The sequence below is a fragment of the Artemia franciscana genome, chromosome 2 (assembly GCF_032884065.1).
Source record: "Artemia franciscana chromosome 2, ASM3288406v1, whole genome shotgun sequence".
Lineage (NCBI taxonomy): Eukaryota > Metazoa > Arthropoda > Branchiopoda > Anostraca > Artemiidae > Artemia > Artemia franciscana.
In genome coordinates, this window is record NC_088864.1 from 42,603,032 (window position 1) to 42,617,653 (window position 14,622).

General features: G+C 34.2%; 1 protein-coding gene across 4 annotated transcripts; it reads left to right on the top strand.

Annotated features, from left to right (window-relative positions):
- Window positions 1-3,044: 3,044 nt before the first annotated feature.
- LOC136042017 (uncharacterized) lies at window positions 3,045-14,173 on the top strand. 4 transcript variants are annotated; one of them, XM_065726875.1, is made up of 3 exons: window positions 3,045-3,111; window positions 10,397-10,868; window positions 13,982-14,173. In XM_065726875.1, exons 2-3 carry the CDS (start codon window positions 10,440-10,442, stop codon window positions 14,024-14,026), a joined length of 474 nt encoding a protein of 157 aa, XP_065582947.1. In that variant the 5' UTR covers window positions 3,045-3,111; window positions 10,397-10,439; the 3' UTR covers window positions 14,027-14,173. The 4 variants fall into 4 exon arrangements, with proteins under 4 accessions (XP_065582947.1, XP_065582963.1, XP_065582956.1 ...); XM_065726891.1 differs by having other exon boundaries at window positions 3,049-3,111; window positions 10,438-10,868; XM_065726884.1 differs by lacking the exon at window positions 3,045-3,111 and adding an exon at window positions 3,115-3,221.
- The last annotated feature ends 449 nt before the right edge of the window (window positions 14,174-14,622 follow it).

A 14,622-nucleotide genomic window follows, 5' to 3' on the forward strand; every position in this document is an offset into this window, starting at 1 on the left:
TGGTAAGAAATAGCGGTTTTTGGCCTTATAATCTGGGGTGGTGCAAAATATGCCATAGGAGTGTAAATTATAAAAAAAAAAGATTTTAAATGTCAGCTATCAGAAAAATCTGGGGGAGGGGGCAGATGTCCCCCTGCCCAGGCAAAGAGTCAGAACCGCCACTGGGTAGGATCAATACAAGTGAACATAGGATGTTGTTGGTATTAAAAGCAAAATTTAGGAAGTTGAAATTTAGCAATAATAACTGTTTTCCGGGAAGCTCAGACGCTGGTGGATTTCAAAGTAATAAATTGAAACAAACTTTCCAGGAACGTTTGTATATGAAACTGGAGAGTATAAAATTTAGCAATCCAGGATATGGATAGAATAATTTTAGAAAATAGTCTTGGAAGTATAAAATGGTAATAGTGAAGAAAGGTAGAAATGCAGCTGAGAATATTTATGGAAACGTTTTAATCTTAGTAGAAAATAGGGGGTTTGTGCAAAAATTATTTGAGTCACAGACCATGTGATAGAAAGAAGAAAGTAAGGGAAGCAGAAAATACCATTGGGAACGAGTAGAGTGGAGGCCATGTATGAAATTGCAGAAGATCCGGAAGATTCAGCCAGACAAAATAATAGGAAAGCACTGCATTGCCATGTTAAAAAACTGAGACGAAGCACTCAGCATGGACTTCTCCCAGTTAAATATATAAAAGGGACCTCGATTCATGACAAGTATAAAGTGTCAAGGAGATATCAGCAGAAAGTTTTAAAAACTGCTAAAGCGGTACAATATAACAAGATATAATTTTGGAATGAATGAAAAAGTATGTGACAGTTTGGAAGGGAAGGAATATTTATTTCACGAAGAAGTGCTAAACATAATGCTAAAAGGATTACAAAACACTAAGACTCTGGCACTGATTGCTTGGTAAATGAGTTTTTTAAACGTGTTGGTTGCGAAATTAGAAGTAAATTACTAAAGATTATGAATATTATTCTAGAAAAGGGGAAGTGCCTAGCGCTTTAAGAAAATTTGAGTTATACTTTTTTATAAGAAAGGTGACAATATTGAGTTTGGTAATTACAGAGACATTAACTTGGCCTCTGTAGGAGGCACATTACTGAGTATGGTGATACTTTTTAGACTTAGCAATGCTATATTTAGAGCTTAAAGAGAGAAACAGTATGCATTTAGGAAGGGGAAAAGATGTGTCGACCAACTTTTCACTCTTAGATTAACGACTGAGAAGTATGAGAATCAACAGAATCCGTTGGCCCTCAGTCTTATAGAATTCTAACAAGCGTCTGATCAGCCCATAGAAGGGGCTTACTGGAGGTCATATCCTTGTTTGTTATGTAAGATAAATACATAAAAGTGATCAGCGTTATATAGCATAGGATTATTGTTGCGTTAAGGTATAATAGTTGGTTTGGAATTAAATCAGAAACTGAGCAGGAATGAGTTCAATCCTTGCAGTTTTATCGAAACTCACCTTCAGTTCATTTTCACTTGTGGAGTTTTTGCCCAAATATCTGGATAATAGATGGAAGTATATTTACCAATTAATGTTTACACCAGTTGTCCAAAATAGACCTTAATACAATTTTATAACTAGTATTCCTTAAAAAATTACAAAACCTGTCTCAATAACATTCACAAATAACTTTATGTAAGATTTGATAATATTGCAATATAATAATGATAATAATAGAATAACATTTTCCTTGATATAATATCGCGGGAAATCTTAGGACTAAGATCTTACTTCTTATGCCGTTTTTATAAAAACGTATTTCTCATCATTCTGCTGTTATCAACGGTCTAAGAAAAATGTTGAGCATATATATATATATTATATATATATATATATATATATATATATATATATATATATATATATATATATATATATATATATATATATATATATATATATATATATATAATGCGGGAAGGGAAATCTTAATGTAAGATTTGGTAATATTATAATATAATAATAATAGTAGTAATATTTCCCTTGATATAATATTACGGGAAAGGGAAATCTTAAGACTAAGATCTTACTTCTTACACCGTTTTTATACAAACGGTTTTCATCATTCTGCTTCGATCAACCGTCTAAGAAAAAAGTTGAGTATTTTATTAAAGTTCTTTCATCACTGTTCTATGTGGCAGAACAATGGCGTTCTTCATACTTTTTGCCAGCATCAGTGAGCTGTAAGATATTAGAACAGTGACGAATTAAAGAATGGTAATCGTTACAGAAAGATGTGATATCTTAAAATAAGATCTTAGTGCTAAAAAACAGGGTTAATGCTTGGATCTACAACAATTCGGTTATCTCTGGAGCCAGCATACTAATGGGCCAAAAGGATGACGATATGAAAGACTTTCCAGAGCAACAAATCTGATTCTGGGAAAGGGCCTAGATATTGCAGTAACCAAAGATCCTTGTCATAATCCTGAAAACTACCCTTGATATAACCTTATGCCTTAGTCCTGTAAAATTAACAAACAGCACAATTAGGTGAAATTCTGCCATTTTCGAATAAGTGAACAGATTTAATATTTATTCCTATTCAAAGATCAAAAACCATCTGACAATTTCTGAAGCATCCTTTCTATGTGGTTCATTAGATGAAAGATAATTTCATAATCAATTTTTCTCTTAATTATTAGGTATGAGAAAAAGGATATTGTAGTATTTATTGATTAAATTATAGGGTCAGTAGAAATGAGCAGCAAAATGGTAAAACACACACACAAAACAAAATTTAACTAGCAACACCTCTGTATGGAACTAATATTGAACTAGCATATATACTAACCTACTTCCATTGATGATATCCATTGATTTGTTTGTCACATTATCGGGTGACAGTGCTCTTCACGATAAAAGTATCGCATTTGTCAACAGGCTCACACTATTTTACTCCCTGGGAAACATACTTCCTATCTTCTAAAGCTTTAAAGAAAAGAGCAAACAAATTATAAATTTAGTATGTTTCACCCGTTTAAAGATTTCGCTAGAAATGCAAGTAATTTCACTTTTCGTTTCTGATAGTTATGATCCTTTCTGCCGTAGAAATTCAAAAATTGCAAACAAGGCCATTTTTTTGGCTTAGGTAAATATGTAGAACTGCGGCTCTCCAGATAAAGACGTGTTACCTGAAAAAGAGAGGAATTTTTAGATTGCTGAAACAAACATATTATTAGAGCTATATATTGGTATCAGGCAAGTTAGGGTGCATTGTCAGGGTAACATCCTTTATATTTAAAAGGAGCATTAAATAATATGTTTAATGGTTTATAATTTATATTATTCTAGTTTTGCGTATAGCCTAGTCCTATGTTTGAGACCATTACAGGTGAGGGTGAATTATCACTAACACAACTTTAACCATAAAAAAGCGCATAAAATATGCAATCCAAAAATGCCTCTTTTTTGTTTATCAAAACTTTTTTTAGAAACCTGTTCCTCTACAGGTTTACCTTTGATTATAAAAAGAAACAAATATACAAGGTTGAATCTTCATCTAATACTTAAATCAGTAAAATTCTTGATGAAGGGCTTTCTGCTATTTTGGAAAGCACAATTGTTGCTTTAATTTAACAAAATCAACAAGAATGTTTCCAGAGTCTAATGAATATCCTGAGAAGGTCTTTAAAGTATCTATCTCCTACTCTTCCCTCTCCATAGGGTGCTGGTCTCTTATGAACTTACACAAATATTATGTTTTTAAAATGAAAATCAGAGGCCATGCTGAAGCATTGCCAATAGTAGTAAAAAGCCATTTAAAGAGACACTTATGTCTCCTGCTTGGTGCTGCTCAGTAAGGAGAGTGAACACTGCCTCCTCTGTCCACTTTGGTCCATGGTGAGTGTTTGTGTTTTGCTCTATGAGATGTTTACAATTGTCAGGAAGTTGGACATACTGTTAGACTATTGCTTCTTCAGTTAACCCCAGGGTCACTTCTAGACAGCTTGGGTAGAGTCACAGTTGTAGATTATCTTTACAGATAGATGTGAAGGCATTTACAGTAGGTGTCTAAACCACTATAAGGTGCACCCAGCTGCTTGGGTTGAAAACCAAGGCTGTTTAGAGAACTGCAGCAGCTTTTCATTGCTGACAAAGTCAAACCATTGTAGACCTTTGATCCTCATCAGGCTCTTAAACTGAAAGACTTCAATAACCTTGACAGTTGTATGTGATGCTTGTCATGTCTAAACTTGTAAAGTATCTTAGAGCTGATGAGTATATAGAAAATTAAAAACTTTGTTGTATGAATGATATTTGGTTTTGCCAGTTGACCATTTATTCTGCCCTTGGCCAAAGATGGCTTGGATATTCATACTTGCAGCTTGTGAGCCACTTGACAATGTTATGGAGCCCAGGTAGGTGGATTTTAGCACTACTAGGTGGATATCAATGCTAGTGTTGCTGTCTTGGCTAACAGACAGCAACACTAGTAATCATCACCAAAATTACATGTTTCAGCCTGCCCAGTCATCAAGTACCAGAAGTCATTCAGCAAAGCTGTTATGCAAGTATGCCATAACAAGAAAAAGAAACCATTTACCTTAAATTACCTTAAATTACCTTAAATCACAGCTTGGAGTGAAATAAGGGCTTTTGATCCTGTTTAATCACTCCTTGTGATGACAGTTACATATGTGGTTGATTAGATTCTGGTGCATCCCAGCCAAATCTCCATGGTTTGTCACTCCACTCAGCATCCAGACGGCATTTGAATACATCTGTTGATTCAGCAGAAACAATATTCTCCTTGAGGTTGTTCCAGAGGTTCACAATCTGGTTTGAGAAGAAGCTGCATCTTGCTCCAGTCCTTGCATGAAGTTTGCAGTTTTTTTTTGGGTGTCCTCATGCTATGTGGGAGGGGTTAATCTCTAGGAGCTTATTTTCTTGATTGGTAGAGAGGAGTTTGTGTGCCTGGATCATATCTGCATGTAGACTAAAGAGGGGAGGTTGAGTTCCCTCAGCCATTCACTGTAGGGCTTGTTTTCAATACTGGCAATCAGCTTAGTGGCCCTTCATTGGATTTGCTCAAGCACTACCTTGTCCTTTTTATATCAAGGGGTGGCCAGGATGGTCCCCACCTCCAAACACAGTCTTACCAGTCCTTTGTAGAGCTTGGTGATTACATGTCTACTTCTGCTGGTAATGCTGTGTTTAATGATGCCTAGTGCTCTGCTAGCATTGGCTGAGATCTTCTGTGAGCAGGAGCTGAATTTCAACTGGGAGTCTACAATAACTCCAAGGTCTCTCTCCTCCTAAACATGTTCCAGTATGTGGTGACTCTCTGGGTTTTGGGTCATTATGTATTGTTGCTGGGGGTTATTTATTCTACAACTACATCATAAGTCTATTAAACAGTCAAAGCAAGACAACAGTGGGATCAATAGCTTCAAATTAAATTATGACAAGGACTGGACAATTAAACCATTGGCTCATATAATGGGATGCAGCAGATGTGCATTGACTCAGTCTTTGAGCTTCAGCCCAAAGCTGAGACATGAATTTATCTATTTCATAGTATAATCCATTGCAACATTGAAAAGTTCTGGGGCCACTGTGCATCCTTGGCAGTTTCTTGTCATGATTTGGAATGCAGCAGACACCAGAAGCTTTTTATTTTGAGTCTTTTCACTGTGTTCCCAATTTCTGAGGGACCAAAAGGCTTGTCTGGATGGTGAGCATCTGCTTCAGGGCTTAGACTGCTAGGTTTGTTAGGACTATCAGTAGGAGGTACAGATGGGCATCTATTGTTGAGGAGTGAGCAGAAGTGCTCCCTTTACTGCTCAAGACAAGAAGAAAGATGTGTCTTATCCCTGGATATTTACAGGTCCCAATGTAGGAGCTTTATTTTCTATGATATCTCAGAGATGCTTGAATAGGCTACTTGTATTCTTTTTTTGCTGCTAGTTTGATTTCAATGGCTTTTCTTGCAACAAACTGGGCTTGGTTCTGGTGAATGAGTCTATTCTAAACTCCATTGAGCCTTTGGTAAGTTGACATGTCTCTAAGAACTCTTGTCCTCTATTTTTGCTGTGCAACCTGCATTATTTTATTTCTTAGCCATGGTTTCTTTGGGTGACTCCTCTTACTAAGCACAAAAAGGTGCTGCTGTGTAAGTCAAAATAGTTTTTTGGCCTACCATGTTCTTCTGCCCCCAAGGTAAATGTAATGTAAGGTTCCTAGTACCATTTACTGTGGGTCCTCTTCAAAGTTAAGCACTGTAATATAAAAATTCTTATTTCACTGTCTTTTGAAAATTTCAGCTTACTAGAATTTAAGAGCTACTTCCAGTTTGATCCAAATTTTGTATGCCATATGTGCACATGGTAGAGAAGATAAAAACTTATGTTCCTTTTATTGCAAATTATTTTGTGTAATTTTTATTGTCCCCGAAGCAGAAGTAACCAGTGAACCAGACACCAGCACCCCTCAAAACTGCTGAAAATTTAACTTTTGGCTAAGTAAAAACTTTGTATTGTAGCAGCAGGTAGCATATGTTAAAGTATTAACCAGTCAATGATACAGCAACTAAGGCAGAAGAGTGTAAGAGGTACATTGGAACCTCGAAACTTGAATAATGCTGTCAGACTTTATTTTACAATGCATTGCAATAATATAAGAAACATGGACAATGCCACCAGACTTCATTTTACAATGCATCACATTTTAAAATGTTGAATTCTGCTTGTATATTTTAGGAAGATTCCATTAACCAGCTCATGCTCCACATACTTTTCTTGCTGCTGATCAATTTTCTTGTTCAATTGTCTGGAAATAAACAACTCTGAACATGGTACTTTCTGGATGAAAAACACTATTTGACTCATAAAACTCTTGATGATTAAAACTAACAGACTGTAAGGATTCAGCACAGAAACTGAAGTATTTATGTTGTTACAGGAAAAAAATTGATTTGTGCCAAGTAATTCTTAAGTCACTTAATGATCTAGTTACTGGCATATTGACTTGCACAAAATGCCATTTAGATTTACATTGCTGGTGCAACTTGAAGTGTTATAGCAACCTTTGGTCAGCTTTGCAAACAAAATTATTGCAGGAGCAACATTTGGATTTTGTTCCTTTGCCATCAGTTGAATGCAGTTGTCATATTTAAAAGTAGTATGCTATGTTTCAAGAATAATCTTTAGTCAAAAAAATAAAATAATGACTGATTCCCTAATGATGGTCTCAAATTCTGCTGATTTCTCTAAATTGCAGCATGTACAAGCAAAAGGTATGTAACTTTATGGCAAAATATGGCAAATTTATATTGTAAAAAGAAATAACAGGAAATCTACATTACCATTTCAAAATTACAGCATGTACAGACTAAGAATAAGTTAGTTTATCTCAAAACATGGTGCCTGTTAGTTGTTTTTGTTATTGAGCAATTTGAATTTGTGTCTATGACCTGATAATTGCCACAAGAACAATTTATCAAATAATTACAAAAGTAGATTATTATCTTGTGTTATTATTTATGATTGTTGTATAACCTCTTTGAGAAAAATTTCCTTACCCTAAAATGTATTAAAAATTAATAAAAGGTGGGTCAACTACCACAAGTATGTAACCTTGTATCCCTCAAGATGAAGATGCTTTATGATTCTTGCTTGCAGTTGCATTTTGCTATGGAGGAGCAGCACCCAAACAAAAGAACATTGAAGCCTGTTAGTGCCTGGGTTGTAAAGTTTGTGGTTTAAAATTTCTTGACCAATGTTTCTTTGTGTGTAGGTAGTCTCTCCTTTTACCAAATTTCAAGTTAATGCTGTCACTTTTGTGCATAGCCTAGGTGGGACTTTTGTAAATAGGCTAGTGGTGGGTGCCTTTGAAAATCTATCTGTTCAGTTTTCTTGGTATGTAGTTTCTTGATCAATATCTTTTTGGGTGTAGGTAGCCTCCTCTTTCTACCAAATTTCAAGGGATGCAGTCACTTTTGTGCATAAACTAGGTGGGAAGTGGTGGGTGGCTTTGAAAATCTATCTGTTCTGTTTTCTTGGCTAAAATAAATTGCTCTGTGAGTTTCAAGCAGATTGGAGGCTGGTAAAGGGAACATAGATAAAAAGTCATCATTTTAATGTTCCATTGGCTGAGGATACTGATCCTATAAATTTCATGCTGATCAGTAAAGAAAGAAAGAAAGAAAAAAAAGGAATTGAGCCACTTTTTGCCTCGAATTGTACAGATCTTGTACAATTCTGCTTCAAATAGGATGCAAATTGCCTACTTTTCTGCTAAAGAGTTTGCAGCAGTAGGGTAGTAAAGCTGCCACTGGCCCACTTTCCCTCTTCAATCATACAAATTGATTTTTTTTTTGTAATTCTGATTCAACTAACCACAACATGCCTACCTTTTTGCCAAAAGTTGAGTTGGGTGTGACCAATGAGCCAAGGACTCACTTATACCTCCAGGTTGCTATTGCAAAAAACCAGGTCGTAGCTTGCTTTGAGCACAGGGATTATTAAGGTTTCTTTTTTTTGGTATGTACTGCAATAAATAATTTTTATTCCCTCGAACATTTTGAAATGGCACACCTCACTGAAAAATTGTTGTACAAGACAACTGATACAATATCATTCATCAGCTTTCTTGAGAGTACTGTACTGATCAGCATTGAAAAGAAAATTTTACCTCTTAGCTCAAAAGCTAACTTTCTTGCTCTGGTCTAAATTTTTATTAACACTTCTAAGAAGGTAGCAAAAGGAGATATACCCCTATTTTCTTTTTTTTGGCAATGGGAGAATGTAAATTTTGGGTAAGTGATACTGTTCCTTTGCCTTAGTACCAAACATAGAAGCAAGAAAGCAAACTTAACCAAATCAAATTAAGAACAGATAGGTAAAAGCAAATGGTAGGGCTTGCAAACTCATGGGAAAATTCTCCTTTTTTGAAGCTGTAAGTTTTTCTATTTCAGATTCTAAGAAAGTATTTTGGTAACAGGGCTAGGAAATTGCTACACGTCTTAAGTGCTTTTGAATTTTAATCTAACTTCAACAATTAGAAACTTCTAACTTGCCTGCTTAAACAAAGCTTTCCCCTCAACAGCAAAAATATTTGGTTGCAATTAACTGAAACTGGCAGCATAAGCAAAAGTAAATAAAAAGGACAAAACCAAAATGTTGCTGGCTAAGTCTTGAACTGTAGATGAATATCTAGTTACAGGAATAGGAAGATCTGCTGAAGGAAAAGCAAAATTTTTGACTAAAGACTTATTTTCCTTGACCACCATTCCATGTTTATATTACCAAAGGCTAACCAAAGTATTCTGTATTTGCAGAAAAAAACTAGGAGAAGCAAAAATATTTTCATGTAAGTTATCTTGCTTTTCTTGTTTGGAGTTTGACACATTCAAACAATAGATCATAGACGTTGTATCACTTAATTTTTCTGTGCCTTATTTAATCACTAGCTTGCTTGGGTGTCACTTCAGTCAATATTCACTGAATTCATATATGTATCACTTATCTTGCTTTATATATGATATCTTACTTTTGGTGAATGTTGCCAATGTTCTTGTTTTTCTTCTGCAAAAGAGGTCATAGTAACTTCAGGGAATAGTAAAATTATTTATAAAATACTACTTTCAATTAGAAAAATAATACTGTATTTGATCCAACTTTGCTATTGCAAATTAAAAGGAAAGATTATAACATCGTGAAAATATGCATTTAGTGTTATTCCAAGGCATCTTTTTTTGCAGCAATGAAAAGAACTGAAAACCAACCAGTTAATAACATTGTGTCATAATGACATATCTCCTCATCGAGGGTTTGCTTACAAATATTTAGATAAGGTTTGGTAGTATTTAATAAAAATATCAATATTATAAATAATCATCTTGTCATACATGAACGTCCAAGAACAAAAACTGATTTTTACTTTACCAACTGTGTGCTTGAAAACGGGAAAAGGGGGGGATTTCTCCCTCTCTCAGCGAATTGAACAATATGGTACAAACAACCACTTTAGCTAAGAAAGCACTGCTTGTAAGAACAAATTGCTTCCAGACGTGGATGACATTTGGTTGAGAACAAAGCTGTAAACTAAGATGTTTATTTAATGTGCTCAAGTGATGAAGGACTTTCAACTATGGAAGTCAGATGACTTCCTACTCTGGTATCCTGACAATATATTCATTGTCTGATAAATAAGCAATTAATAATGTAAAACAAAAAAAAGTCAACAATACTGAATCTTTGATAGTTTAAACATATGCTGAGGAAATGTTCAAAGCTGTTTGACAAAGATGAGAATTAATGAATTGCTGATTTTACTAGCGAAATTGCTAATAAGTGAAAGCTTTGTATTCTAACTATTAATATACAAGCCCCTTCTAGCTGCTTAAAAACTTCAGACCATCACTTTTTTTCTAGGATTTGGATTGAGATTTTCATGAATTTTCTTCTTCTTTAAGAAATGGCCAATCAAAATGGCACTGAATTGGAAACTCATGAGTGGCCTACATTGGTTAGAAGTGTCTCTATCTCCATTCTCAAGGGAATTGTTGAATTGAAGTCTTTGGACTATGTTCTAGTTCATTCAGAAACAGCATATTTATTTACTTATTTTCTCAGCCGCATTTCAAAAGTGCATTATCTGCATTACTATCAAGAAAGTCTTAAGCTATGGGACTCTGAAAATTTTAGTGGAAGCTTGAAAGCCCTTTATGAGAACTATTTAGATAGAAAACTTCCTTCTTCACGAAAAGTTGAAATCAGAGCTGTTACCCCAAGCCAAAAAACAGGCATTAAAAATTTCATTACAACCGGTGACCAGACTTTAATAGGTGCAGTGAAGGACACAGTTTTGAAGCTTCAAGAAGGTGTCCGTTCACACTTGGAAGATGTAAGTATAACAGCCTGGAAGGGCTATGCAGCCTTCAGTTGAAATTACATACCCACTTAAATGTAAATTGACTGAACCACTTAAAATTTCCCACCATTTCACCAGTAGTGCCCTCACTAACCCCAAGGAAAATACACTTTTCACTAGTGATCCCCCCCCCAGATCGTGCCTTCCTTGTTCTGCTTCAAACAAAAATTCAGTTTTCGCCCCAAGAAAATTTTCCAGAGAAAAAACACAAGAGCACTTTTTTCCCTGCATAACCAATATTTAACACAAGCAAATTTTACCAATCATTGCATAAAACCTGTTTTACTAATTTTGAACATTCTATTTGTATAGTCATTTTTTTTTATATTTCTTAAAAGTTTCCCATAGCATTATCGAAATACAATTTAAGAAATCGAATCCCTATAGTTTCCCTCTACCTTGTTATTTACATCATTTCCTTTATAAACTCAACTAATTTTCATTGTTTTTAGTCTGTTTGATATGTTGGCTTATGCATCTAATTTTTTATCAGACCAATCATATTTGTTTTGGTGTGTTTGTTTTTACGTTTGACTCTAAAGTGCGAATTCAGTCCATCTGACTGCATGATAGCTATTTTTTTTTAGATAAAACTTATTACATCTTAAAAAATCTCTGCAATTACAACTGCACATCAATCAATTGGTACATTGTACTGCCAAAATATTACCTATCCTCTCTGTGTATGATATTCAGGCATATATGGACACATGAATTATAAGAAATTCCACGATATTTTAGAAAAAAGCATTGATTTTTTTTAATGTGTTCTTAATGACAATGTAAGTTGAACTTGAAATACAAGCTAATTAATTATAGATGCCGTATTATATAACATACCTGGATACAGGAGGAGAAGGGATTTTCGCCTCCTAAAAAACTAAAACATCTTGGCTTAAGCTTGCACTTTTCTAATGCGCTCGCTCCCCCCCCTCCAGAAAATTCTGCTCTACCCTTAAGGATCAGACATCTGCACTTGTTGGTGTAAACATCTATATTTTTTTTTTAGGGGGACATCAGAGGATTTGCCAGGGGGCCCCAATGTCTAAGGCCCTGTTTTAACCCGTTTTTCTAAAAAGGTCCATGGGAACTCATTCATCTACCCTGCCACTCAGTCTTGGTATGCGCTTAATCAAGCTCCTTGGCCATGTAAAATTTAATTGAAAATATGATATTTACTTGGGATTACTAAGATAAAAAGATGTTTTTACTTCTGTACCCTTGTTTTTATATTTACAAAATCATTTTTATATTAACAGTAGATGTTTTGTACAACCAGCTTACTAGGGATAACTGTAACATTCAGGGTTAAAAAAAACAGTTATGAATCTTTTTTTTTTTTTGGAAGAAGTTGCTTTGCTTTTTTCTTGGAGTATTGTTCTTGGAATGGTTTTAGCCAGGAATCATAGATGATTATTAAAGCATATGCCATAGTCGTAGTTTTCTTCTGTTGTCGTTGTTGCTTTACAGTAGTACTGGGAGAGATTACGCATTTCATTTTGTACTGAAGAACTAAATGGAATTATTTTCCATTCTTTGTTGTTTCTGTACTGTAGTTTACTGCAATTGTATACAAGTTAGAAAATTGCTTCTTTTATGTCTAAAAAAATAATTTTTTTTAAATATTTCTCTGTGGCAAGTTACATAAAAATAAGATAAATTATTCAAGAAATGTTTTGTTGATAAACTGATATTTTAAACTCACTCAGGTAGAAGCTATTTTCTTGCTCGATATCTTGTGGTTTTCTTTTTTTTTTCAAAGCAGAATTATAGTCCTTGGTCTTATTAAATAGGAACTCCACCTATTTGAACTTGTCCAAACCTCAGACATATTTCTTTTCATTCCTTACTCCCTGCTATTCTTCAAAGTTTTGAAAAAAGAAAAACTGCTAAAAGAATGAAACAAAAAGCTAATAAGGAGGTTCCTTAAATACATATAGCTTTCAAGTAGGCGTTATTTACATCACTTTTGACCACCTTAATAAAATTACCCTCAGAAAACATTGCTGTGATAGAGAGTATTCATGAATTGGATCAGTGACAACTTTAATTGATGCTGTGTTCACCCAAGATTTTTTACGTCAGCCAATTTTTCATTCCAAAACTTGCCTGTTCCTTGGCTTTTGCTGTTGTGTACAAAAAATGCCCTAGTTGTCCCATAAGAGCTGTAATCAATAAATGGTTAAAGTTGACTATTAAATTATGGCGACAATCGAATAGTACTTCTATGCGAACAACTGTGATTCTAAGGTTATGGTTTCCAATTTTTACTCATTAAATAGATAAATAAGAATATAAAAAAAAACAAAGAAAAATAGAATATACTTTATTTCAAAAAGACCAACCAAAGTTTTCTTTGGAAAGAATGAAATACGATTTACTTTGACTGAGATATATAGGAAAAGAATTCAAAACGTAAGAATAAAAAAACAACAACACATGAGTCGTAAGCTTTTGCATCACTGCCAAGTAGTTTAAGGAAAAAAAATTAGATGGAACGTTATTTTGGAAATCAAACAGTTTGTTGTAACAAACTGTAAGTAAGCAGCTTCTCATGCTAATAGTAACCAAAACTATAAAAAAAAGTTTTGATAACAATATACATATCGAAAGAATTGCCTTTTAATGGGATATTCTAAATATGTAAAATTTATTGAATCTTAAGCTACTCACCAAAAGAAACAAGCCTCAGAAAATTAGCACTATTTTGGAAAAAGGTACAAAACACCTCCAAAAGGGTGAGTAATTTTGATTCAAACCACAACATCAAATATAGCATACCAGAGAAACTTTTCAAAGTGGTTTCAAGTCCTTATCTACAAGAATGCAAAATTTTGGATTTTTTTCAAGAAAATTATCATGGATGCATGTTTATTTTTGTTCGTGCGAAAAAAAAATCGACTGGGATTTTTTTTTTTTAATAACAACTGCAAATACCGGTAACACTTCTATTAATATATCAAAAAATAGTGGTACTGTGTAATGCTAATTCATTGATCATACCTTTGCGATTTTAGCCGTGTTTTCGTTTTTCTATCTCTTGTAATTTTTATTTATGAAAATTCATTAATTTATATATTTTGCAGATCGTCAGACGAGGTTTTTCACAAGAAATTCTGCGGTTTTTATAGTGTTTTGAAGATGTCTACGTATTCTTTCGTGATGGATGACTTTTTGGAAACTGGTAATACTATTGTGATATGCAACATAAGGCTTTAAGGGACATACCTTTTTTTTCATGTCAATGTTATATTTTAAAATAAAATTTTTCTCTTTTCCATCTGCACTTTAGTCCGGAAAGTAATTTTATTTTAAAACTCTCAGATTAAAATATACACACGTAAGATGCGAAAAGGCCCAAATTTAGGAACACGTGATTCCTGTTTGTGTTTTGTAAGTCTCTTTTTTAGTTTTGGCTATAGGAACTACTAAAGAAAATAATGGTTTCATTTTTACCCCTATTTGTATTACAGTCTTTCTTTTTGTGCAAACGTATCCCTGCTATCCATGTTTCTACAGGCACGCATGCAGGGGTACGGTCCAAATCATATCTTCTGTATAATTACAATTTTCTGATTTACCATACTCTACCAAAAATTACAAACAAAGCAGCAAAGCCCTTCCTAAAATCCTCTTTAGATGCCTTTCAGCTTACTTTTTTCGGGGGGGGGGGGGGGGTACAACGACTAAACAGAAATAAGCAATTTAAGCTTTAATGCAATAAGTT